A 27996-nucleotide genomic window follows, 5' to 3' on the forward strand; every position below is an offset into this window, starting at 1 on the left:
AGAAAACCTTATTCCTAAATGTTAATCCTGAACTGAAACTTTCCCTTCATAGGTATAATGGAACCCATGAGCACCACACAAGAAATAAATATATCTGATATTCTCAGAGTCAAGCAAAATCTATGCAAACACTCCATACAAATAAAGGACCCAGTCTTTGGAACTCACTCCCTGATGAATTAAAAAATTTTCCAAACCATGCCCTGTTCAAAAGTAAAACCCAAAAATACCTAATTTCATCTTCATAGTTTCCTACCTTGTGTTTCAAACTCACACTATCTTGTACTACCCACTCCCCCCAATATTAGTACTTAAGACATATACCCTTACCAGTGTAATCACCGCTTGTTAACTTACATTGTAGTTATTTGTTGATATATAAACCTTGCTACAATGTACCCTTTCATCTTACCTGATATGTTAGATTCAGGACCTGCCTGAAACGCTTTTGCTTGTTAGTGACTTTGCATGAATGTAAAAATACCAGTCTTATGTAATCTCAACAACCCATTGTACCTTTTTGCAAATATTATTATTATAGAAGCAGGTTTGGTGAGGTAGGTTGGTGGCAGGAATAGGCTGCCACCTCTGAGACCATCTGGGATTCAACCGACGCCACCAGACAATGGACGCGGCAGCACACGTGTGTTGGACGGCCTTCGCGGCTCACGTTATTTCAGCAGTACGTAAGCCCAGAGCAAGTGAAACTATTCCCGACACCTTGGGCCGTGTGCCAGGGAATGACCAGGTGGTATTCTTGTGCAGGTTCGCCCCGTCGCTAACACACACACATACACCTCTTCCACTCTAAAAACAGTCTCAATATACCAACAATTACTTACATATATATGCTGAAAAATTACTTTGTTGATAGTAATATTCCAAGTTACGTTGTTGTTTTGATTTGATGAGTTGCGCTGCTGCTATCTTGAAATATTTCTAGCATTTATCACTTTCGTTTTTTAGCAAGAAATGAGAAACAAGTACTGTATATACAAGCAAGTGGCGCTGATGGTGTCTGTTTGGAACTGGTCGATACTACGAGCGGATACTTTTATTTTATACATCTCTGCATTTGAGTCAATTATGTTTGAGCTTTTAAAGATATGATTTTCTTCTTATGCTATATACACTCTTACATAAACAAACTTGTATGCAAACACATTCCTATCACACACACGCACACAGTACGTGATTGAGGTGCAAGTGATCAGTTGATTGACGGTTAAAAGGCGGGACCAAAGAGACAAAGCTCAACCCCCACAAGCACAACTGGGTGAGTACACACATACACACACAAACACAGCAGGAGACGGCTGAGCGACCAGCTGGTCTCACGGAGGTTGAGAATGATTAGCATTATATTAATAATAACTCCCTTTATTTAAAACACGAAGCAGCCTATATATACATTCATTTTAGGCTTATATCGAGCTCCCCCCCCCCCCCCAAGGTCAAACTACTGATCCCTCTCCAGGACACAACTTCTCTCCCCCCCACAACAGTTACCTAACTCCCGGGTACCTATTTACTGCTAGGTGAATAGAGGCATCAGGTGAAAGAAAACGTGCCCAACCATTCCCGCCAGCGAATCGAATTCGAGATTCCCAATTGTGAGTCGAGAAAGAAGCCAAGTGTGCTACGAGAGTTTTAAGCTGGAACCTGAGCTGTCAAGGGTGCTAAAAAGCTTGACAGGAACTGACACCCCCCCTGCCCCTCCCTCCACACTGTCAAGACTTCATTAATCGCATTTGTTATGCACCCCATACCCATCCCGTGGGGGGTGGTGGAAAGGGTTACAGAAGCACATAATGGGTTTAGGAACTGAACTCCTTAGTGGTATAACAAGTGATTCAAGAAGCCTCGCCGATGTGGTAATAAGAGAAGAAAGAGTAAGGGTTGCCAAAGCCACAGCTACAAATAATATATATATATATATATATATATATATATATATATATATATATATATATATATATATATATATATATATATATATATATATATATATATATATATATTCCCTTTCGTTACTACAGGAGTCAGCAGAAGTATTCTGTAGTACAGTAATTGTGGCATAGGATTTGTAGAATAGTATTTCAGAACTTAACAGTCATAGGTGAATTAAAAAATTAAAATACATATAAATATTGGAATAAAAAGAGAATATTTTCAGTGAGAAAGTTGGTGGAAGTTTGGCAGCACTGGGAACCAACAAATCCTTTTTCACCTGTATGTACATTTGTTCCTCTTGAATATTACTGTTGAAACAATCTTTCATACAAATGAGCACTCGTGTTGTGCCCTTGAGGCCCGTTTTAAGCAAAACACAAGGGAGGGACCAAATACACTTTCACCCACACCCCCTCCTATTTCCCTCCTCCCCTCCCCTTCCCACTCTCTCTGTCAGCTTGGTCGAAAATAATGGCTGTGAGATGTTTGCATTAAAATATGATTCTCGTAGCTCTGAGTCTGGTTAATAATTTGAAAAAACAACCCAAAGTGTTATTGAAATGTATTTAAATTACCCCAACGAAACTGAACCCCCCCCCTTCCGCAAGCACAATTTGGGGAATACACACACACATACCCGCGCGTGCGTGTGTGTGAGTTTAAGTGTGAGTGTGTGCACGGTAAGAGCAACAGTGACCAGGGGGGTCGGCGAGCCCTGGCAGTTGGTATACTGTAATAGTATACCGGGGTGGCCACCTTCCTGCTCTCTACCAAAATACTCCTTTTCTACCTCTCTCTCTCTCTCTCTCTCTCTCTCTCTCTCTCTCTCTCTCTCTCTCTCTCATACCTCTTCCTGCTGCTCCACCTGGCACTCTCCCTCCCTGTCCTGCACCGCCAGACTCGCATTCACCAACCACTTACCTCTCCACTTACGATGTATGCTCCTCTTACCTCCACCATGCCGGCTTAATCTGTATTTACTAAATCGTACATACGAACTCCGAAACGCCACGATTCTCCTCTATAACAACAATTACAGTGAATTATCAAACATTTACGTGTGCCCTTACGAAAACCTGTACATCTTTCACCAATCACGGCGGCTTATATCGCATCCACTAAACGGGTTACGAGTTCCGCAGCACTACGAGGCTCTCTATAACAATAACAACCTTGGGATGCGAAGTTTACAAGCTTGTAAACTTTAATATATGCAGGCATCCATTATAAGTCCATTATATATAAGTCGCCATCCTCGATGAATCGTGGCCAGTGTTTCTTAGACTCAAGTCTGATCGACTTTCCCCAGCTCGGCCCTAATCCTTAACACAGCGGCTAGGTGTGCGGTGATGAGCGACAGAATAGCATGAACAGGTACTGAACATGATGGGAGACATAAAAGGAAGGTACTGAACATGATGGGAAGGTACTGCACATCATGGAAAACATGATAGGAAGGTATTGAACATGATGACAAGATACTATAAACATGATGAGTACAACGCCAACTACGAGTATGATATTGACCACCCTGAGCAAGAGTCTAACTACCATGAGTATATTGTATTGACCATCAACTGATTGATAAAGACAAAGATTAAGCCACCTAAAAGGTGGCACGGGCATGAATAGCCCGTAAGTGGCGGCCCTTTTGAGCCATTACCAGTATCAAGAGCTGATACTGGAGATCTATGGAGGTGCGACTGCACCCTGCGTGACGGGAGATGTCTCCCGTTGTCTGAAGAGTCGATTGGACCATCAACGCTTGCTTCCCTTGTCGTAGCTGCCACCACCCTATCCCCTTCTCACCCACCACAATCTCCGCCAACAAAAGAGAGATAAAGAAACCGTCAAGTGTACCCTGGGGTACAAACATCTTCCCCCTTTCTTATACCCAACTGTCATTTATCGTCTTTCCTCACCTGCAGATGTGTCAGGTCGAGTGACGCAGTGGATGCTATTTACTGCTCCCGTTTCTCACAAGTTGTTTTACCGCATCTCCTAGACTTTTTACAAGAGTATCAAGTGGTAGAATTGAGTTATGTATTATTAGATTTCTTTTGTAGTGAGAACAAAATAAAGGCCATAATTTTCAGCTGGTTTGAGGATGGATGTGCAAGTTTCAGTTGAATATAAATATATGTATATATGGGTTTCTTTGTTCGCTTTATTCTCTAAATATTTTTAGTGTTCTTCGATTGAGTCGAGAATTCTGAGTTGTTCAATTCGGGTCTCAATTTAGCGATGAAAATGGATTCCAAGATATTGAGATCTAGTCAAAGACGATTAGAAAGTTGTGAGGTGAAATCACTGTGAGTGAGAGGATGACTCATGTCTTCACAGTGATCTCTACTACTGTGAGGTATTCCCCACGTCTCGAACATCACAGTTCCAACATTTAAAAAGGGTTAAACAACGTCAGATCTGAGGTCAAAGGTTAAAGGATCTCTATGTTTTAAATAGTTATCAAGAAAGTTATTATCTGAAGCTGGAAACTGAAAATTAATGTCTTACAGAAATGTCTTACAATGTTACAAAGTTCCTTTTTTATATGATAGCTTTCAGTACCCAAATAAGGAATATAATGAATGTCTTTAGGGATTACGAATGTTAACAATAGGTAAGAATTTAGAATTTTAAGAATTTTCTTAAAATCATGTAAAAATGTGCAGTGAATTTTTTAATTATAAGGCGAACAACCATCTTTAACAACGAAATCAAAATAGTGAATGGGGGAATACGTAGACACAGCAGAAATTTGTCAAATGCTATTGAAATTGAAATTGAAATAAGTTTATTACAATATAAATACACACAAAGGGATGAGGTAGCTCAAGCTATTCTCACCCCGTTCAGTACATCGTGTTAATACATATATTAAGTCTTATATAGTGATTCTTATTAGGTAGTTTAGTTCATTTATTATGCACCCTATACCCATCTTGTGGGCGGTAGTGGAAAGGGTTACAGAGGCACAAACTGGGCTCAGGGACAGAACCCCACAATTCATTTAGGTAAGCAAGTTACAATCTGATTCTTATTACGACTAGTTTTTGGGTAAGTCATCAAGAAGCAAGACCTCGAAGACAGGCCGGTAACATGAGCCAGGGTGCTCACTTGATGAGCAGTCGGCCGTCATCCTGTCAACCCAACTCTATTATTACACATTCATTACCAACTCCACCCACCCTACCTCCCGTTGTGGTGCGGGGTATGGTATATGAGGGACCTGTCTCCCTCTGCCGCCCTCAGCTGCCCTCCATACGGTGGTGATCACGGTGGTGTGTTCCTGGCTCTCCTTCTGTAAGTACAACACACACCGGTTCAACCCGTGTTCTTGTCTTCATACTTTAAACAACAGTCACTCTCAAATGTGCACTTTAGAAACATATGTTCATTGCCGGGAACAGCCGTGACGTTCTCCAATTGGAGTTACTCGACATCGTTGAAAAATTGTAGACAGTAATTACTCCAAGTTTCGGATTCTTGTTTTGGGGCATGAATATGATTTTGCCAAGAACAATTTCGTTTTGCAATAGTATTTACGCAACGCTTCAGGTGAAAGTATCCTGGAATAATTTTGTCTTTGTGCCGAAAAGGAATGAAATAGCTTGCTAGATCCATGGAGGGAAAACACACGCGGCTCTTGTGGCGTCACTGTACCCCATGGTGATCTGATTCCCGCTCTTGTGGCGTCACTGTACCCCATGGTGATCTGATTCCCGCTCTTGTGGCGTCACTGTACCCCATGGTGATCTGATTCCCGCTCTTGTGGCGTCACTGTACCCCATGGTGATCTGATTCCCGCTCTTGTGGCGTCACTGTACCCATGGTGATCTGATTCCCGCTCTTGTGGCGTCACTGTACCCTATGGTGATCTGATTCCCGCTCTTGTGGCGTCACTGTACCCATGGTGATCTGATTCCGGCTCTTGTGGCGTCACTGTACCCCATGGTGATCTGATTCCCGCTCTTGTGGTGTCACTGTACCCCATGGTGATCTGATTCCCGCTCTTGTGGTGTCACTGTACCCCATGGTGATCTGATTCCCGCTCTTGTGGCGTCACTGTACCCCATGGTGATCTGATTCCCGCTCTTGTGGCGTCACTGTACCCCATGGTGATCTGATTCCCGCTCTTGGTACCCATAAGAGCCGGTTGTTCGTATGCTGATGACGACTTTGACGCACAAGTTCCTTTCAGATGATGCTAAATCAAGAAGAGTTGCTCTATTATGAATATTAAACGCTGATTAGCTTATATCCAAATGCATCACGATGATTGGCTCATATGTAGTAAATAATACTGTGATTACATGATAATTTCCGACAGAAACATATTGATTGACTTATATTCGAATAAAGCTTTTTAATTGTTTTTGGAGAACGATGATTGGCTACATCCAACAGGAGCAGGACTGTAAATGATTTAAGACGGCAATAGACCATTAGAATCAAACTAGGTTGCTAATTTAAGGAAAGCTTATTATGCTAAAATCAATGTAATTCGCGGATTTAAAGACAAATAATTTGATAAACTTTTATTAAATGTACATACAGTAAGGCACTGAATTATATTATTTATTAAGCTGTTTCATACGTTTTATTACTCTATTAATGAAAGAATTTGGCTTCTTTGGAAGCAAAACTGGCTTATATCCAAGAGTTGTATAATATGCTTATTTCCAAGAGTTGTATAATATGCTTATATCCAAGAGTTGTATAATAGGCTTATTTCCAAGAGTTGTATAATATGCTTATTTCCAAGAGTTGTATAATATGCTTATTTCCAAGAGTTGTATAATATGCTTATTTCCAAGAGTTGTATAATATGCTTATTTCCAAGAGTTGTATAATATGCTTATTTCCAAGAGTTGTATAATAGGCTTATATCCAAGAGTTGTATAATATGCTTATTTCCAAGAGTTGTATAATATGCTTATTTCCAAGAGTTGTATAATATGCTTATATCCAAGAGTTGTATAATAGGCTTATTTCCAAGAGTTGTATAATATGCTTATTTCCAAGAGTTGTATAATAGGCTTATATCCAAGAGTTGTATAATATGCTTATATCCAAGAGTTGTATAATATGCTTATATCCAAGAGTTGTATAATAGGCTTATTTCCAAGAGTTGTATAATATGCTTATATCCAAGAGTTGTATAATATGCTTATATCCAAGAGTTGTATAATATGCTTATATCCAAGAGTTGTATAATATGCTTATATCCAAGAGTTGTATAATAGGCTTATTTCCAAGAGTTGTATAATATGCTTATATCCAAGAGTTGTATAATATGCTTATATCCAAGAGTTGTATAATAGGCTTATTTCCAAGAGTTGTATAATATGCTTATATCCAAGAGTTGTATAATATGCTTATATCCAAGAGTTGTATAATATGCTTATATCCAAGAGTTGTATAATAGGCTTATTTCCAAGAGTTGTATAATAGGCTTATATCCAAGAATTATATAATAGGCTTACTTGCAAGAGTTGTATAATAGGCTTATTTCCAAAAGTTACAAAATTATTGGCTTATATCCAATATTATTTATAAGATTATTTATATCCGAGAGTTGCAAGATGATTGACATATCTCTAATAGAAACAGGATTGTAATCTTAAACAATCTTATATTTTGTCTTTGCTTATCCATACGAATATTTCTAATTGAAAACTTGTGGATTTAGACACCCACTACCTACCTTGTGTCTGTCTACCTTGTGGAGGTTCCGGGGATCCAAAGCACCGCGGCCCGTCTACGGCCAGGCCTTCAGGTTGGTCGTTTGGTCAACCAGGCTGTTGGACGCGGCTGCTCGTAGCCTGACGAATGAATCACAGCCTGGTTGAATAGGTATAACCCAACCCACAAATATGAAAATTAAGTGGCGACGTCTCGATTCGTGAGTTTGTGTCTAAGATTCACCCATGTTATTGTGTTATTCTTTCAGGTAAGATCAGAGCTGTAATTTGTGAGGGCGACATAGACAGCTGGTGAAGCTTCAGCACCGATATGCCTGGCCACATTGTAAAGAGTACGGGTCCTGACCCAGACCCCACCGAGTTCCTCTTCGTCTCCATGGAACAGAAGCGTATTGATCAGACTAAACCTTACGACGCCAAGAAGTCCTGCTGGATCCCCGACGAAAAGGAAGGCTTCATTGAGGGTTTGATCCAGGGCACTAAGGGCGACCTCGTCACTGTTCTGGCCAAAGGTGAAACGAAAAATTTCAAGAAGGATCTCGTGGGTCAAGTCAACCCTCCCAAGTATGAGAAATGCGAGGACATGTCCAACTTGACCTACCTCAACGATGCCTCCGTCCTCTACAACTTGAAGATCCGTTATACTGCCAGGCTCATCTACACCTACTCCGGTCTCTTCTGTATTGCCGTGAACCCCTACAAGCGCTACCCCATCTACACCAACCGCGTGGTCAAGATCTACCAGGGCAAGAGGCGTAACGAAGTGCCTCCCCATCTCTTCGCTATCGCCGACGGCGCCTACATGAACATGTTGCAGAGTGAGTATATGTATATTCTCAAACATATAGTAGGCATCCATCAGTCTCAGGAGACTATGGAGTTGCGCTCTGGTTGTCGGTCTGGAGTGGCCTCTCCAGAGCGCAAAGCCAGGGTAGGTTGATACGGGGGAGAAGCTGTTACCCATGCAGCAGGTCCCCCCTCTCGACGGCGCCGAAAGTCTCCAATGGAAAGGCAAACGCCAATACGATTGGTTCCAGCGCCGTCGCAGGAACAGTCAGAATGAGGTTGAGGGCAACAACGAACTACTCTAGGGGCTCCAGCTCCGGAGTTTACCTTGAAGTTAGTAAAAGAAGGCATAGGGACTTTCGGTGCCGTGAAAAGGGGGGGGGGGGGGACCTGCTGCATGGGTAACAGCTTCTACCCCTGTATCAACCTACCCTGGAGAGGCCACTCCAGACCGACAACCCGAGTGCGACTCATAGCCCCCTGAGACTGATGGATGCCTTATTAAATACGAAAGTACTTAAGGAAATTCCTGTCTTAATCCTTCTTTCGTGGTCTGATACTGTCATACATACAAACACACACACACACATGATACATATGATACAAGTCACCTACTTCAATGGGTAAAAAAATTCTTCTTCCCTTTACAGTTGGCGAGAACCAGTCGATGCTTATCACGTGAGTTGCTTTTCTCATCTTCGTCGTCTTTCTCTATCCATTTGTTCAGATGCTTCCTCTCCCACTCTCCTATTAATCCTATTCGTCGTGTTCCGCTCTTCATCTGGTCATTGTCGCCCCCACAACTGGTCGAATATTTTTGTTTATCTGGTCGTCTACATTGCAAAACAAGTAAATCTGTTCAAGTCATACTGTACTTGTTATTAAAGATGCTACTCCTTTTTAACCCCCGGTAGCGGTGAGTCCGGTGCCGGCAAGACTGAGAACACCAAGAAGGTGCTCTCCTACTTCGCCAACGTCGGCGCCTCCACCAAGAAGAAGACTGATGCCGAGAAAAAGCAGGTAGTGTATAGGAGACCAAACTGAATTGATTCGTTTGTATTCTTCAGCTGTAAACTTGCATTCTACCGCTGTTATACTTGCATTATATTGCGGAAAAACTTGCATTCTACTACTGTCAATCTTTCATTTTACTGACGTTAAATTTACAATCTACTCCTGTAGACTCGTATGCAAAAATATTTATATATTATATACTCTAAGCATAGAGGTCTTGTTTATCTACTATGATAGATTACCATACTATCAAGAGACATTTAAAAGTATTCATTATACATTACAGTGCATATATATATAAAGTTCTAAATGTACAGTAATTACAATCATTCTAAAGAAATGCGGCCAGATTTTGTTTCGTACATCTTATACATTTCAACGTGTGATCAAATGATTCGATCCCTTCCCTAGAACCTGGAGGAGCAGATCGTACAGACCAATCCCATCCTGGAGGCCTTCGGTAACGCCAAGACCACCCGTAACGACAACTCCTCCCGCTTCGTGAGTTTAATCTTCATTGTATCGAAATATCTCCTCAATATACCGAATACGGAGCCTAGTTATTTCATGAATTGTGAGGCTGACTTACCACATGATACTTGAGTGGATTTCCTTATGCTTCCACAGGGCAAGTTCATCCGCATTCACTTCATGCCCAATGGCAAGCTGTCCGGTGGAGACATTGAGGTCTACCTGTTGGAGAAGGCTCGCGTCATCTCTCAGCAGCCCGCTGAGCGCTCCTACCATATCTTCTATCAGCTCATGTCCGATCAAGTACCGTGGATTAAGTGTAAGTAGCTTGTGGCACCTGCGTTAATGTCTGATATATGATCTTGAATGCATGTGGTCCCATCACGGATCAAGTAACTTATCTCCTGTGTCGATTATACTTCACCATGCAGTATTATATATAAATATATATATATATATATATATATATATATATATATATATATATATATATATATATATATATATATATATATATATATATATATATATATATATATATATTCACTTGTTAGACCTTTAATAACCCTCCCCGCAGTTAACTAACCTTAAAATCCACATCAAATCAACATACACTATTTGAAAATGACATGCGATTCGGCATATCGTAAATTGCAACCAAATTTATATTAATCCTTTTAATCAACCATGCAAAACTCTTTTGTGTGTCCAGTTCCAAGATGGAAGTTTATGACTTTTGTCTGTTCCTCTCTCAGCTCAATGTTGCCTCAGCAACGATATCTACGACTACCACTTTGTGTCTCAGGGCAAGATTTCTGTTGCCTCCATTGATGACAAGGAAGAGATGCAGTTCTCAGATGTAAGCTAAGATTTTCTCCTTCAACGTATTATTAAGCTCTAAGTGAGAGTAATTTTTGTTTTCAATGAGCTATTCAGAACTTATTCTGTGATATAATTTGTTATCATGGCTGCTGATTGCTTATTTTATATCTAGAACAGTTTTATTTATTTAATGAAAGTAATTGACTCAAATTGACTTAAAAATTAATCTATAACATACACATTCTAGCTTAAAACTTTGGTTTAAATACTTTTCTTAGTTGCAGTTTATTATATTTTGATACTAGAATTACATGAATAAAAATAATTCCAAAGTAGAAATTACTTAATAGCAGAGTAATTATAGAATTATCTCTTATCTAGGAAGCCTTCGATATTCTGGGTTTCTCAAGGGAAGAGAAGGAGAACGTCTACAAGCTGACTGCTGCAGTCATGCACTTCGGTGAGATGAAGTTCAAGCAGAGGGGTCGCGAGGAGCAGGCTGAGGCCGACGGCACTGAGGTGATTACATTTAAGTCTTCTTCATCTTGAAGTATCAGCCTATGTAAATCTCTTTCGTTCATAAAGACAATACAGTCTTCTTAATCTTGAAGTATCAGCCTATGTAAATCTCTTTCGTTCATGGATACAATACATTTAAGTTTTCTTCATCTTGAAGTATCAGCCTATGTAAATCTCTTTCGTTCATGGATACAATACATTTAAGTCTTCTTCATCTTGAAGTATCAGCCTATGTAAATCTTTTTCGTTCATGAATACAATACAGTCTTCTTAATCTTGACGTATCAGCCTATGTAAATCTCTTTCGTTCATGGATACAATATATTTAAGTTTTCTTCATCTTGATGTATCAGCCTATGTAAATCTCTTTCGTTCATGGATACAATATTTTGGTGTAGCTATTTTCGTGCATCTTGAATGGGCTGGTATGTTGTCTGAGATGGTTTCTATGTTTCAACTCCATCTTGTTCACTTATACAGTCTGGTGAGATTATTGGGAAGTTGCTGGGCCTGGATGGCCTCGACCTTTACAAGAACCTGTGTAAGCCTAAGATCAAGGTCGGATCTGAGTTTGTAACTCAGGGAAGAAATATGCACCAAGTGTTTTACTCCGTCGGCGCTCTGGCTAAGGCCATCTTTGACAGGGTCTTCAAGTGGTTGGTGAAGAAGTGTAATATCACACTTGAAACAGGCCTCAAGCGGCATTCATTCATCGGCGTACTTGATATTGCTGGTTTCGAAATATTCGACGTAAGTCAACGGCTTTTGTATCCTATCCATAAAACTTTTTTGATAATAATTGAATTAATTGTACACACATAGTTGTCATATTTAATGCAGAATATATATTTTTCCTAAACTTTTAATCACAGTGAAGACATTCTCATCGCCAACAGTTCAACGGCTTAATATTTAATAATATTTACATATTATTAGATATTAGTAAATATCAACAATATTTACTGACGAAACTGCACATGTCTGTTTGCCTGTAGTTCAACGGCTTCGAGCAGATCTGTATCAACTTCTGTAACGAGAAGCTGCAGCAGTTCTTCAACCATCACATGTTTGTGCTGGAACAAGAGGAGTACAAGAGGGAAGGTATCGACTGGGTCTTCGTCGACTTCGGTATGGACCTGCAGGCCTGCATCGAGCTCTTCGAGAAGGTAAAACGGTTTATATATGTCTTTTCGCAATGCTTTAAAACTGTATGCGACTCAGCAGTGTTGAGGTTATGAAGTCACTTGAGAAACTTCATATAGGATTCCAATTTAGTAAAATACATTTCCTTTGTGTTGTATTATTGCAGTTGCTACCAAGGATTGATCTCCCAATGACTGTAGTTACTACCACGATATCCTCTTGTTTCTGGTTTTGTGGTTACAAGGTTTGAGTTTTACCCCGTTCAATGACTTCAAAGTTCAGTCAGAGTCCTGGTTCACTCCATTTACCCTTCTCTTTCAGATCTGAGAGTCTGCCCAAACTATAAATATCCTGTACCAGACCATGCTCTTGCCCTTATCCCTCAGTGTATTGCGGTAGTTATAGGCAATACTGGTTACAGATCTGACTGAGACACCAGGGGCCAGATTCACGAAGCAGTTACGCAAGTACTTACGAACGTGTACATCTTTCCTCAATCTTTGACGCGCTTGGTTACATTTATTAAACAGTTTACAAGCATGAAAACTTCCCAATCAACTGTTGTTATTGTTATAAATAGCCTCCTGGTGCTTCGGAGCTCATTAACTGTTTACTAATTGTAAACAAAGCCGCCAAAGATTGAGAAAAGATGTACAGGTTCGTAAGTGCTTGCGTAACTGCTGCGTGAATCTGGCCCCTGGCGCTGTTTGAGTATTTTCCTCCTATCCTGACCTCATGATATGATATAATTATTTAAACAACTGAAGAGACTTCAGCCATTCATCATATATTTGATAATGCAAAAAAGAAAGTTATTTAAAGTTAATTACTTAAAATAAACAATCTAATTTAAATCCAATAACATAAATTTATATGTAATAATATATGTAGCATATGCTTTTTTGCCTTATCATCTTAAAAATATTTTGTACATCTACTTTTAAAGTATTTTGGTACATGTTATAGTATTTCCCAGTTCCCCCAAAGCATGATTTGATTACCATATGCAAATATGTAAATACTACCCCTTTAAGAATTACCTGGAAAACAACCACAATATTCTTTGCCAGTATATTTACCTTTGTAAATTATTCCATTCCAACCTCCTTTCCTTCAAAAATGCATGTTTAGCCTTTTTTAGACGCAAAATGGCTACTCCTAAAGAAATATTGACTTCCTGATTATTTCTACATTTCCCTTATACGGTCCTAGCTGACATAAACCTTATCACTTAACTTGACTCATTAAATGACGTTTTTGGTACTCCTTGTGGCTGATCTACTGTCTGCAAGACTTTAGAGATCAGGGGTAACTATAGTGTAAACCTCATGAACAGGCGAGTCACCCCCCTTTTCCCTCCAGCCCACTCCCCGTAAGCAGATCTGAAGTAGTCCAGTACAGGATCTAACCAAGTGCTCACCTGTTTCAATCGTTCCTCAGCAGAGGCAAAGACCATCTTGAGTCTATTTCATCAACGAAATCTGCCAAGAGTTCTTCCAGCGCATGTTTAGCCTTCAGAGGATGCGTACAAGCGCGGGCACTGCCTTTGAGTGTGGCCCGAGAACCAGTCCCGCGCTGAACCAATTAGCAAGGTAACAAGTGAAGGTGCTGATCCTATTTGTCGCAGAGTTAGCTGTCGGTTCGAGTCAAGATCTTAGTTGCTCATGTCCTTACAGCTTTATCCCTGCCCTGCACCCTACAGAATGCTGGGTGCAAACTAATAATACAGAATTGACTTACAACTGTTCCATTTTCACTACTGAGATGTAGTTGTAAAGTCTTATTATGTCTAAAACACATTGTTGAAGTTTCTAACATATTTGAATACACACGGTGAAAGTTTTTTTTTCTGGAAATACAACACTGCCATCCCATTATACATTAATATTTGTCGGTAAGTATATTGATTATCAAGTTCTGTGAAAATGAATACATTGGTTTACAAATAGTTTTTTTTGCCATAACATAAAGTCAACACAGTTCATGAAAATTTACTTATGTGACAATATCAGACCACGGAGGAAAAATGAAATGATGGCTGTTTCATTTTTCCTCCGTGGTCTGACATAGTCACATTTTTAATCACGTGTTTGTTTTCGTGATATACACACATTTACTTATGTGCAAATTATACGTATATATATATATATATATATATATATATATATATATATATATATATATATATATATATATATATATATATATATATATATATATATATATTTATATAATTAGTATTATTCTTTCCTGATAAACAGCCACTGGGACTTCTCTCAATTCTCGAAGAAGAGTCTATGTTCCCCAAGGCTACCGACAAATCCTTCGAGGAGAAGCTGAACGCCAACCATCTGGGCAAGTCTGCTGTCTTCATCAAACCCAAGGCCGGCAAGCCGGGCCAGGCTGAAGCCCACTTCGCCATCGTCCACTACGCCGGTACTGTCCCGTACAACCTGGCGGGGTGGCTGGAGAAGAACAAGGATCCCCTCAACGACACCGTCGTTGACCAGATCAAGAAGTCCTCCAACGCTCTTTGTGTTGCGATCTTCGCCGATCATCCCGGCCAGTCTGCTAGCCCCGATGCCTCTAAAGGTGGTAAGTATATAGCATACAACACCTGGTTGAATGAAATATATCAGCAGAATAATATGCCCAAAGTATTACATCTTGCTAAATTACTTTTTTGGTTTCGAGTGTGAGAATGTATTCCACATATTTTACTCAGGTAGATTACATTTATCCAGTCCTAACTGATGAATTTTCCGTCCACAGAGTTTCTGGTTGAAGCGGCCGTGATGGACAGTAATAGTTGAGGCTGTCAACGATTGACAGTACTTGTTAAGTTTCCTAAGACTGACAGTAACAATAGACAGGGTCATACCCTTCAAAAAATGTTGATGTTGTCCTTGCTTGGCACCTCCGTCTTCATTTCATATATATATATATATCGCTCTCACTCCTGCCGTTCCAATTTCTTGCAGGTGGTCGAGGCAAGAAGTCTGGCGGGTTCTCAACAGTGTCTTCAGGGTACAGGGTAGGTGTATATGGAGTTACTTAAGAGATTATGTAATAATTGTCTTACATTATAAGTATTCACAGCTACTTGTAAAGCGGTGAGACTTATATGGCTCAAAAATATGAAATAACCGTTATTTTGGTTTCATCTGAAGATCAGCATGCAGTAATGTGAAGAAGTGTGTAGGTGGATAATTTCTCACTTCTTAATTCTTGTTGGCTTCAAAAAAATATGATGGATGTTGAGCATCATTGTTGTGTGCTACCACAGGAGCAGCTGGGCAACCTGATGAGGACCCTCAACGCCACTCATCCCCACTTCATCCGATGCATCGTCCCCAACGAGACCAAGTCCCCGGGTAGGTAGCCTCATATAAACACTGTATCGTCCCCAACGAGACCAAGTCCCCGGGTAGGTAGCCTCATATAAACACAGTATCGTCCCCAACGAGACCAAGTCCCCGGGTAGGTAGCCTCATATAAACACAGTATCGTCCCCAACGAGACCAAGTCCCCGGGTAGGTAGCCTCATATAAACACAGTATCGTCCCCAACGAGACCAAGTCCCCGGGTAGGTAGCCTCATATAAACACTGTATCGTCCGCAACGAGACCAAGTCCCCGGGTAGGTAGCCTCATATAAACACAGTATCGTCCCCAACGAGACCAAGTCCCAGGGTAGGTAGCCTCATATAAACACAGTATCGTCCCCAACGAGACCAAGTCCCCGGGTAGGTAGCCTCATATAAACACAGTATCGTCCCCAACGAGACCAAGTCCCCGGGTAGGTAGCCTCATATAAACACAGTATCGTCCCCAACGAGACCAAGTCCCCGGGTAGGTAGCCTCATATAAACACAGTATCGTCCCCAACGAGACCAAGTCCCCGGGTAGGTAGCCTCATATAAACACAGTATCGTCCCCAACGAGACCAAGTCCCCGGGTAGGTAGCCTCATATAAACACAGTATCGTCCCCAACGAGACCAAGTCCCCGGGTAGGTAGCCTCATATAAACACAGTATCGTCCCCAACGAGACCAAGTCCCCGGGTAGGTAGCCTCATATAAACACAGTATTGTCCCCAACGAGACCAAGTCCCCGGGTAGGTAGCCTCATATAAACACTGTATCGTCCCCAACGAAACCAAGTCCCCAGGTAGGTAGCCTCATATAAACACAGTATTGTCCCCAACGAAACCAAGTCCCCGGGTAGGTAGCCTCATATAAACACAGTATCGTCCCCAACGAGACCAAGTCCCCGGGTAGGTAGCCTCATATAAACACAGTATCGTCCCCAACGAGACCAAGTCCCCGGGTAGGTAGCCTCATATAAACACTGTATCGTCCCCAACGAGACCAAGTCCCCGGGTAGGTAGCCTCATATAAACACTGTATTGTCCCCAACGTGACCAAGTCCCCGGGGAGGTAGCCTCATATAAACACAGTATCGTCCCCAACGAGACCAAGTCCCCGGGTAGGTAGCCTCATATAAACACAGTATCGTCCCCAACGAGACCAAGTCCCCGGGTAGGTAGCCTCATATAAACACAGTATCGTCCCCAACGAGACCAAGTCCCCGGGTAGGTAGCCTCATATAAACACTGTATCGTCCCCAACGAGACCAAGTCCCCGGGTAGGTAGCCTCATATAAACACTGTATCGTCCCCAACGAGACCAAGTCCCCGGGTAGGTAGCCTCATATAAACACTGTATCGTCCCCAACGAGACCAAGTCCCCGGGTAGGTAGCCTCATATAAACACTGTATCGTCCCCAACGAAACCAAGTCCCCGGGTAGGTAGCCTCATATAAACACAGTATCGTCCCCAACGAAACCAAGTCCCCGGGTAGGTAGCCTCATATAAACACTGTATCGTCCCCAACGAGACCAAGTCCCCGGGTAGGTAGCCTCATATAAACACAGTATCGTCCCCAACGAAACCAAGTCCCCGGGTAGGTAGCCATACACAACACTATCGTCATATTTTGTACAAAATTTAATTGTCTAAATTCATTGAATTATTTTTAATTATTAGGAGAGATAAAAAAAAGTCAAGCATTAAATTATAAAACTTTATTTGATCTTACCAATTACACACAACAATGGGGAAAAAAATTAGGTCCTTAAACTTATAAACTCATGCACAGAGGTATTAACAATGAAATATAAATCTGAAAAAATCTTCAATAGGAAGCCTTGAGAATGCCCCCAAAAGATGCTCTATGAATTATCTTCCTTTCAACCATTAACTTCCTCCAGGTGTGACTGACGCTGCTCTCATCATGCATCAGCTCACCTGTAACGGTGTGCTTGAGGGCATCCGTATCTGTCGTAAGGGCTTCCCCAACAGGATGTTGTACCCTGACTTCAAGCACCGGTGAATAATATTCGCTCTTCACATTCATACATAAATAATATTGTAATAATAGCATGACTGAATAACTTAATTATTCAGAAGGAAAAGAAATACCAAAACACAAATTCTAACTTTTTATTTGCTAGTTTGTATAACATGAAAGATATCTAATCATACTTAAAACAGTGTTTGTCAGCAGTACTAAACAACCAGTGCTATGATTTCCAGGTCTTGAAGCACAACGACTTCCATTTACATTTAAGAAAATATATCACTTATAATTTTGTTGTATTCATTGTAATAATTACTTCTGTTTTCGCTATAGTTGCATCTATACCTGGGTAAGCATATATTCATTAATTACAAAACTATATTGGAATTATAAATTCCATTATAAACGTATATTCTTATATATATATCTTCATTTTTTTTACCGGTGAAAAGATACTTAATTCTAGCCTCTAAACCAATGACGGAGGCATCATCTGAAAAGGAAGCAGCCAAAATATGTTTAGAGAAAATTGAACTGAGCACAGAAAGCTACCGAATAGGCAACACTAAGGTGCGTCTCTCCTAGCATGAGTAGCAGGTAGAATAATTCTCAGTTATTGTAGAAGGTAGAATAATTCTCAGTTATTGTAGAAGGTAGAATAATTCTCAGTTATTGTAGAAGGTAGAATAATTCTCAGTTATTGTAGAAGGTAGAATAATTCTCAGTTATTGTAGAAGGTAGAATAATTCTCAGTTATTGTAGAAGGTAGAATAATTCTCAGTTATTGTAGAAGGTAGAATAATTCTCAGTTATTGTAGAAGGTAGAATAATTCTCAGTTATTGTAGAAGGTAGAATAATTCTCAGTTATTGTAGAAGGTAGAATAATTCTCAGTTATTGTAGAAGGTAGAATAATTCTCAGTTATTGTAGAAGGTAGAATAATTCTCAGTTATTGTAGAAGGTAGAATAATTCTCAGTTATTGTAGAAGGTAGAATAATTCTCAGTTATTGTAGAAGGTAGAATAATTCTCAATTATTGTAGAAGGTAGAATAATTCTCAATTATAGTCGGAAGTATAATTGAAAGATGTATCGTCCGCTTGCGATAGCCATTGTAGTGTTGCCACATTTTCTGAATGAACACAGAGTTTGTCGCTTGAAATATGTAGTATAGATACACAAGCATGAACCAATTAGGGAAGAAAAAACACTGTCTACTTAGACAGTGTAGACTAGAAGACTAAGTGACACAGTGTCTACTTCCTCCACCTTTACTGTGTATAGGACCTTTTCTCTCCTTAGAATTCACCGTATTGATGATGCTCTAGTTCTCAGATTAAAATATTGTAGATACCAATTCTATGCTCATCATCAAAATCAAAATACCAGTAGTGACCTGTTCTTGCATGATGATCCCACCCGTTACACGTTACTGGTAACCAATGCCGCAGGGGTAGTGTGTGTCGCCGTTCATAGGGACCGTTCATACTTGCAACTCGAGTCCATCCAGTTGCACCCAGACTAGGGTCCTCAGGGACCCACCAAGGCGAGTGATGCTCCTACTCATACTCGAATGATGTAGAATCACACTACATCATTCTTAGGTATATATATATATATTTTGCGTTGTTGTAATTCTCTTATAAACGAAGTTTTTAAATTATAAAGTACTTTATATGAGAAAGGGACGTGAAGCCTCCTCATAAGGGCGTGAAACCTCCTCATAAAGGCGTAAAGCCACCTCATCAGGGCATGAAACTGTAACATAATGACAGAAAACACGCCTTTGGTTTACCTTTATATTTCCTCACCAGTGGGTTGCTCGTCGATAACTGGCTGCTAAGTGTAGCGACCCAATATGTAATCTCAAAGCTCAAATTGTATAATTCGCAGCCTCGCAATCTTCTCCCGCTGCTAAATTTTCGTAAACTTTAAATTGTCAATGTACCGATCCTTCCTGATCTCAGTTTTATCATTCCCTGCTAATGGTTAAGGTTTCTTCAACCACACATGGCCTCGTAGATTGTCTAACATGACCTTACAACTAGCCTAATATGACTTTACAGTTCGTCTAACATCCTTCATCTAAGAAACTAGTACAGCTTGATAGATTGTCTAACATGACCTTACAGTAAGTCAACATCTTACATCTTAGAAAGTAATACAGCTGTATAGATCGTGTAACATGACCTTACAGCTAGTCTAACATTTTAGAAACTAATACAGTCTCATAGATCATCTAACTTGACCTTACCCCTCGTCTAACATGACCATTCATCTCGTGTAACATGACGTACCAGCTCGTCAATCATGTCCTCTCGCTGTAATCCCTTTGATAAAATTAATATAATGCGTTTAGCGTTAACCTTTCACAGCGTGAGTGCAGTACACTTAGTGCTCTTGGAGAGTACTTGGTCGATCTGACGGGGACTAACAACCATAGTTGTTCACGTTGCCAATGGAAACCGAGACACCAAGACAGCTCTGCTACCTTCGTAACTGATTGATTGATGAAGATTAAGCCACCCAAGAGGTGGCACGGGCATGAATAGCCCGTAAGTGGTGGCCCTTTTGAGCCATTACCAGTATCAAGAGCTGATACTGGAGATCTGTGGAGGCGCGACTGCACCCTGCGTGACGGGAGATGTCTCTCGGGCCAAGTGGTGACCAGATGGTCCGTAACTGATTCACTTCCAACAAATTTTATACCACTTACGGGCTAGTCATGCCCGTGCCACCTCTTGGGTGGCTTAACCTTCATCAATCAACGAATTTTCCTTCGTTTCTTCCGGTTTCTCCTATTTGGTACTTTAGGGCATACTGTAGCATGCTGTTTTAACATTAATGTGCCGTAATTTACAGTCAGCCACGGAGGTAAGTATTATTATATTGCATATTCCGAAATACAAAAAGAGTTGAGAGCTGTATCCCCTTTATTCATTACTATTGAGATATATTTGTTGCGTATTAATTTTAAAATAAATGTTAGAATTCCGTTAACATTCATTTGGGAAAATATTTAAAAATTGCTTTTCGTGATTCATCATCAGCTAATAATAATAAGATTTTATCATTTATTAAAATAATTAAATCAAGTGGTAGAGCTGAATTCGGGTAATATATACCTGTCGCAGCCCCAATATAATTTCCGTAGCCAATTCAATTTCTTTCTTTATTATGCACCCCATACCCATCCCGTGGGCGGTGGTGTAAAGGATTCCAGAAGCACATTGGAAATAGGCCCTAGATAGATCTCTTAATCAGAAGTCAGTATATTTTACCTAAGTTTTAATGTCCTTTTCTGGGGCCGCAGGTATTCTTCCGTGCAGGAGTTCTGGGTGTCTTGGAGGAGATCCGAGACGACCGTTTGGCCAAGATTATATCGTGGATGCAAGCCTGGATCCGCGGCTTCATCAGCCGCAAAGAGTTCAAGAAACTGCAGGAGCAACGTGTCGCTCTCATCGTGGTCCAGCGGAACATCAGAAAATTCATGAAGCTCCGAAACTGGGCGTGGTACCGCATGTGGCAGAAGGTGAAGCCCCTTCTTAATGTCACACGCGTGGAGGACGAAATTCGGGCGTTGGAGGAGAAGGCCACCAAGGCCCTGGAAGATTACGAACGAGAGGCTCAGCTTCGTAAGGAGCTGGAGGCTGCTAACGTTGCTCTTCTCGAAGAAAAGAACAACCTCTTGCTTGCTCTTGAATCAACCAAGGGCAACGTGTCCGATTTCCTCGACAAACAAGCCAAGTTGCAAAGTCAAAAGGCAGATCTTGAGGGCCAGCTCAATGTGAGTACTTCGATACAAGTTTCTGTTTACATGTAAAGTTAAGTTTATGCTCAGTCCTGCATCTAGGTCTAAGGCTGATATAATGCAAGGATTATTAGGGATTCAAATATACTTAGTTTCTTGTGTTGAATTATGCATTAATACCTAGGAAAAAAACTCTCGGTGTGGGTACACTAAGTATATAAAAATTTGGTATAATCAACTGTTGATATTCTACATTTTAAGTAAACTTACCAATTTGTACCAATGCATTTCGCTTGAGAAAAATAAACTGATCACATACATTTACACGCAGCAAGACTTCGTGTGCTATACACTTGTCCTGTAACACTTGTGTCTCAGATGCAACTTAACACCTGTGTCCCAGATGCAACTTAACACCTGTGTCCCAGATGCAACTTAACACCTGTGTCCCAGATGCAACTTAACACCTGTGTCCCAGATGCAACTTAACACCTGTGTCCCAGATGCAACTTAACACCTGTGTCCCAGATGCAACTTAACACCTGTGTCCCAGATGCAACTTAACACCTGTGTCCCAGATGCAACTTAACACCTGTGTCCCAGATGCAACTTAACACCTGTGTCCCAGATGCAACTTAACACTTGTATCCCAGATGCAACTTGTCCCAGTCTCTGTGAGGTAGGACATGCTACAGAGAGACTTCTGCATGCATAATATTACATCTTAAACAGTGACAAACTAATTGCAAAATATGAAACGAGGTCAACTCGTGTTTCAATCACAGATCTTTGGATGCGTAAAAAAAAGTATTTCATTATACATACATAAACAGGGACAGTAAATATCTGCACGAATATGTACATGAAAATAGATTAAACTATATTTTCAGACTGTATTGGGTTTGCTTATATTTGAGTCTGCATTACTCAGTCCGTATATTAAAAAAAAAAAAAACCCGCTGATGAAACATCTTGAACAATATGCTTCGTTACTGTGATTACTCAAAAGATGCTTCTTACCAATCTTTAATAATCAAAACATGCTTTTCTGAAAACATTGATTGATCAAAACATGCTTTTCTGAAAACACTGATTGATCAAAACATGCTTCCAACCAATATTGGTTAATCAAAACCGGTTCCCACCCACGTTGATTAATGAAAACATGTTCTCACCGTCGCTGATTTATCCAAATACTTCCCACCAACATTAACTAATACAAATCTGTTCCCACCAATGTTGATTAATGAAAACACGTTCCCACCAACGTTGACTAATCAAAACCTGTTCCCACTAGGAAACTACTGAGCGTCTTCAACAAGAAGAGGAAGCACGAAGTCAACTTTTCCAAAGCAAGAGGAAACTTGAGCAAGAAACCGCTAGTCTTAAAAAGGATATCGAGGACCTCGAACTCACCATTCAGAAATCTGAACAAGATAAATCCACCAAGGATCACCAAATCCGTAACCTGAACGATGAGATTACCCACCAAGACGAACTCATCAACAAAGTAAACAAGGAGAAAAAACACCTACAGGAGTGCAATCAGAAGACGGCCGAAGATCTTCAGGGCATCGAAGATAAATGTAACCACTTGACCAAGGTAAAGACTAAGCTTGAGCAAACTCTGGATGAGCTGGAGGATTCGCTTGAGCGTGAAAAGAAGCTTCGTTCTGAAACTGATAAGACCAGGAGGAAGATCGAAGGCGATCTGAAGCTGACTCAGGAATCCGTCGCAGATCTGGAGCGAAATCACAAAGAGTTCGAGCAAACGATCCAGCGAAAGGACAAGGAACTTTCCTCGCTTGCCAACAAGCTCGAGGAAGAACAAGGTTGTGTTGTTAAAATCCAACGACAAATCAAGGAACTACAATCCCGAATCGAAGAGCTTGAAGAAGAGGTTGAACATGAGCGCCAAGCTCGCGCCAAAGCTGAGAAATCGAAGACTAACCTTGGACGTGAACTAGAAGAGCTCGGAGAGCGCCTAGATGAAGCTGGTGGTGCTACCGCCGCACAGATAGAGCTCAACAAAAAGAGGGAGGCTGAGCTCGTTAAACTTCGTCGTGACCTCGAAGAGTCCAACATCCAGCACGAGTCAGCGCTGGTAATCCTCCGCAAGAAGCACAACGATGCCCTTGCCGAAATGTCCGAGCAAGTTGATCATCTTAACAAGATGAAGGCCAGGTAAGAACTCTTTGTGAGACACGGTCGTCTCTCACAATAACTGTTTACATTATTCCGTAAACTCCCTTAGTAACAGAATTTAATATGCAATAATTATTTATAACACTGATCACAATTAATACTTCAACAAATGTTAGTAATAATACATATATTCGTCATATTATTTTAATTCAAATTCTGTTAATTTTATCAACTATTCATGTTATAAATGTATTGAATTACAGGATGGAGAAGGACAAAGACAGCCTGAAGCGTGACGCAGACGACGCCAAGGCTGCCATGGACGGGCTCGCACGAGATAAGGCATGTTATATCTCTGGCACTCACACATTAATTGATTACAAAGTATTTTCCAATAGTGATGCAGCAATCTATATCTATAAGAATGTCAGGGATGAAGGCCAGACGCTTGGGGATAGCCACGTCCAATTTTGCAGGGGAAATAGTCTGGGGTATGGGACGGACATAGAATGGTCGGGGGTCGGTCAGCCTATGGCTGACCCTGACCAGCCAATGTCTGTCTCTTAAGAGTTTTGAGTGATAGTAATAATATATTTTTGAGACTTATACAGTTGTTTCAGTGCTTCTTAATAATATATTTTCCGAGAAAATGGGGGAGAGCGCATAGCAGTGAGGGGAAAGTGGAGGAAGGGGGAAGAATGAGAGGATGGACGAAGGAGACAGACCAAGGGGACGAGGGTGTCAAGAGAGAGATGGGATGAAGAGTGGGAAGGGAAGAGGGTGGAGAGACCTGGGTGCAGCCGGGGCAACCCCTTCTATATATGTACATGGAGTGTACTGTTGGAGTGAATTCTGTTGTAGGTTGAAGGGAAGAGGTGGAGGGTAAGGAGATGGGAGTGAAAACAGAGGATGAGAAAGAGGGAAAATGGGGGAGATGAAAGGGAAAAGAGGGAGAAAGAGAGAGCGGGGAGAGGGGAGGGGGTAGGGAAAAGGGGCCAGGAGGTGGAAAAGAGGGAGGGAGAGGGAAGAATTAGGGGTACCACCACTGGTGGTGTTAGTGTGAGAACCTACAGCCTCGGATATAATCTTGCTGAAATTTGACATAATATTGATGTTTTTGCAAATTCTCGAAAAGAACGGCTATGCTTTAAGAGTTCCCGCAAAGTCCTCGGAAGACTGAAGATGTATACAAGGGAAAAAAAGTAAAATTTTGTCTTGAATTTTAGGCTGTAGCTGAGAAGACCAATAAGCAGATACAGCATCAGATGATTGAACTGCAAGCTAGACTGGATGAAGCCAATCGAACCCTTAATGATTTTGATGCTGCCAAGAAGAAACTTGCGGTTGAGAACGCCGATCTCCTACGTCAAGTGGAAGAATCCGAAAGCCATATTGGACAACTCACAAAAATCAAACTTTCTCTCACAAATCAGCTTGAAGACACCAGAAAGCTAGCAGATGATGAATGCAGGGTGAGTTGAGAACGCACTTAAGAGGAGCAGGTGTTTACTTTCAGGAGTTATTATGATTTGAACGTGTAAAGAATTCATGTGGACACCCCTGTAATATTGGAATAGGCTCGTGATATAAGTCATATAACACATACAGTTTCAGCGTTCACTAATTATCTAACTCAAAAAATATCCCTCATGTGGATATTTTATATACCTGTAAAGGCTTGTAATATCAGTCACATAGCATATACTTTCCCCAGCTTATACTAATGATCTTAATGATAACATCCTCAGGAGCGTGCTACAATTCTTGGCAAGTTCCGTAATCTGGAGCACGATATTGACGGTCTTCGAGAGCAGCTCGATGAAGAAAGTGAGGGTAAAGCTGATCTACAGCGCCAACTCTCTAAAGCCAACGCTGAAGCCCAAATGTGGCGAGCTAAGTACGAGTCTGAGGGTCTTGCTCGCGCTGAGGAGCTCGAAGCTGCTCACTTGAAGATTTCTGCACGTCTTGAGGAAGCCGAACAGCAGATAGAACAACTTAATGTTAAAAACTTGAGCTTGGAAAAGACCAAGCAACGTTTGTCTACTGAGCTCGAGGACATGCACATTCAGGTTGAGCGAGCTCAGACATTGGCCAACGCCGCAGAAAAGAGACAAAAGAACTTCGACAGGATCATCTCAGAATGGAAGATGAAGGTTGATGACCTTGCAGCTGAACTTGATGCTTCCCAAAAGGAGTGCCGTAATTATTCATCTGAACTCTTCCGTGTGAAGGCCGCCTACGAGGAGAATCTCGAGCAGCTGGACGCTGTCCGCCGAGAGAACAAGAACCTTGCTGATGAGATCAAGGACCTGATGGACCAGATTGGTGAAGGTGGACGATCTCTCCACGAGATTCAGAAGAACGCTAAGCGTCTTGAAATCGAAAAGGAAGAGCTCCAAGCTGCACTTGAGGAGGCCGAGGCCGCCTTGGAACAAGAGGAGAACAAGGTGCTCCGTGCCCAGCTGGAACTCAGCCAAGTGCGACAGGAGATTGACAGGCGTATCCAGGAGAAGGAAGAAGAGTTTGATAATACTCGGTAAGTTCTTCAGTCTAATATTACGCAGTAATTTAGTTTTTTCAGATATAGGGTTTCCTCTTGGAAATTTTGTTTCAATGAGGAACAGCAGTACATTAGACAAGACGCACTTCATTTATTTTCCGTACATACAAATACTTTGAAGACAATACTCCATTATCAGTGTTAAGTGAAAAAACGGAAAACTCTCTCTCTCTCTCTCTCTCTCTCTCTCTCTCTCTCTCTCTCTCTCTCTCTCTCTCTCTATATATATATATATATATATATATATATATATATATATATATATATATATATATATCATGAATTATGTATGTAAATCATAGCTCTTTAAATACATTTTGATTTTTTTATTGCAGTAAATGTCACCAGCGAGCGATCGACTCCATGCAAGCTTCCCTTGAGGCGGAGGCTAAGAGCAAGGCTGAAGCTCTTCGTATGAAGAAAAAGCTCGAATCCGATATTAATGAGCTTGAAATTGCCCTTGATCATACTAACAAGGCTAATAGTGATCTACAGAAGCACGTGAAGAAAATGCAAGGTGAAATGAAGGATATGCAAACTCGCATTGAAGAAGAACAACGGCTTGCTTCAGAATACCGTGAGCAGTATGGTATTGCTGAGCGCCGTTCCAATGCTTTGAACGGTGAGTTGGAGGAGTCTCGAACCCTCCTCGAACAGTCGGATCGCGGCCGTCGCCAGGCTGAAGCAGAGCTTGCCGAGGCGAGTGAACATATCAACGACCTTACTGCACAGAATGGTTCTCTTACCATAGCCAAGAGGAAGCTCGAAGGCGAGATGCAAACTATGCATGTAAGTTTACGAAGGTATACCGTATTGATATATTATATTAATGCACCATGCTCAATGAACAATATTAATGATTTATTCAATGTTTCTTTCCCATTCATTATAGGCCGATCTGGAGGAGATGCTGAATGAAGCCAAGAACTCCGAGGAGAAGGCTAAGAAGGCCATGGTTGACGCCGCGCGCCTGGCTGACGAACTCCGCTCAGAGCAGGAACATGCACAAACTCAGGAGAAAATGCGCAAGGGACTGGAAGTTTCAGTAAAGGAGCTCCAGATTCGTCTTGAGGAAGTTGAAAGCAACGCTTTGAAGAGTGGAAAAAAGGCTTTAAGTAAACTGGAGAGCCGCGTTCGCGAACTGGAAAGCCAGCTGGATGACGAATCCCGCCGTCATTCTGATGCCCAGAAGAACCTGAGGAAGTGTGAGAGGCGCATCAAGGAGCTCACCTTCCAGTCCGACGAGGACAAGAAGAACCACGAGAGGATGCAGGACCTGGTGGACGCCCTTCAACAGAAGGTGAAGACCTACAAGCGCCAGATCGAGGAGGCCGAGGAGATCGCCGCCTTGAACTTGGCCAAGTTCCGCAAGGCCCAACAGGAACTGGAGGAAGCGGAGAGTCGACAATAACACACACTGGACCTTCACTGTTTATGGTCTTATATATGAGAGGAGCATGTATCAGCTTAATATTTGCATATCCGTTTGGATATACAAAATATTAGAAATACAAAAACACAAAATAGGTCTATTCTTTTGGAAATAATCTTGGGTGATAAGTGGCTGTTATTTCAGAAAATATGATACCTAATATATTACAATATTGCACTAAATGTAAAGGTTCCTAAACATACTATACTAAAAAATGTATAATAACAAAAATTCAAAAAGTATTTAATTCGCATCATTTATTATATAAATAGTGCAATTTAATATATAAATAGTGTATTAGACAACAAAATAAATTGTTTTCAAACTTGACAAGTA

General features: G+C 41.0%; 1 protein-coding gene across 1 annotated transcript; it reads left to right on the forward strand.

Moving 5' to 3' along the window:
* The first annotated feature begins 5179 nt into the window (after positions 1 to 5179).
* LOC138349664 (myosin heavy chain, muscle-like) lies at positions 5180 to 27993 on the forward strand. Its single transcript, XM_069312062.1, has 22 exons — positions 5180 to 5256; positions 7907 to 8476; positions 9095 to 9122; positions 9359 to 9464; positions 9870 to 9959; positions 10086 to 10248; positions 10685 to 10788; positions 11133 to 11270; positions 11751 to 12020; positions 12266 to 12436; positions 14675 to 15005; positions 15395 to 15447; positions 15700 to 15787; positions 17685 to 17802; positions 18226 to 18343; positions 21086 to 21559; positions 22821 to 23707; positions 23932 to 24010; positions 24895 to 25140; positions 25417 to 26204; positions 26564 to 27017; positions 27121 to 27993. Exons 2-22 carry the CDS (start codon positions 7969 to 7971, stop codon positions 27637 to 27639), a joined length of 5733 nt encoding a protein of 1910 aa, XP_069168163.1. The 5' UTR covers positions 5180 to 5256; positions 7907 to 7968; the 3' UTR covers positions 27640 to 27993.
* Positions 27994 to 27996: the final 3 nt, after the last annotated feature.

The sequence above is a fragment of the Procambarus clarkii genome, chromosome 71, assembly GCF_040958095.1.
Source record: "Procambarus clarkii isolate CNS0578487 chromosome 71, FALCON_Pclarkii_2.0, whole genome shotgun sequence".
In the NCBI taxonomy this organism is placed as follows: domain Eukaryota; kingdom Metazoa; phylum Arthropoda; class Malacostraca; order Decapoda; family Cambaridae; genus Procambarus; species Procambarus clarkii.

Bases quoted from the DNA above. Each gene is read 5' to 3' on its own strand.
- LOC138349664 (XM_069312062.1), top strand. From the start codon at position 7,969: ATGCCTGGCCACATTGTAAAGAGTACGGGTCCTGACCCAGACCCCACC. The intron at 15,006-15,394 runs GTGGTAAGTATA...AATTTCTTGCAG, and splicing joins TAGCCCCGATGCCTCTAAAG to GTGGTCGAGGCAAGAAGTCT. The intron at 18,344-21,085 runs GTGCGTCTCTCC...CTGGGGCCGCAG, and splicing joins ACCGAATAGGCAACACTAAG to GTATTCTTCCGTGCAGGAGT.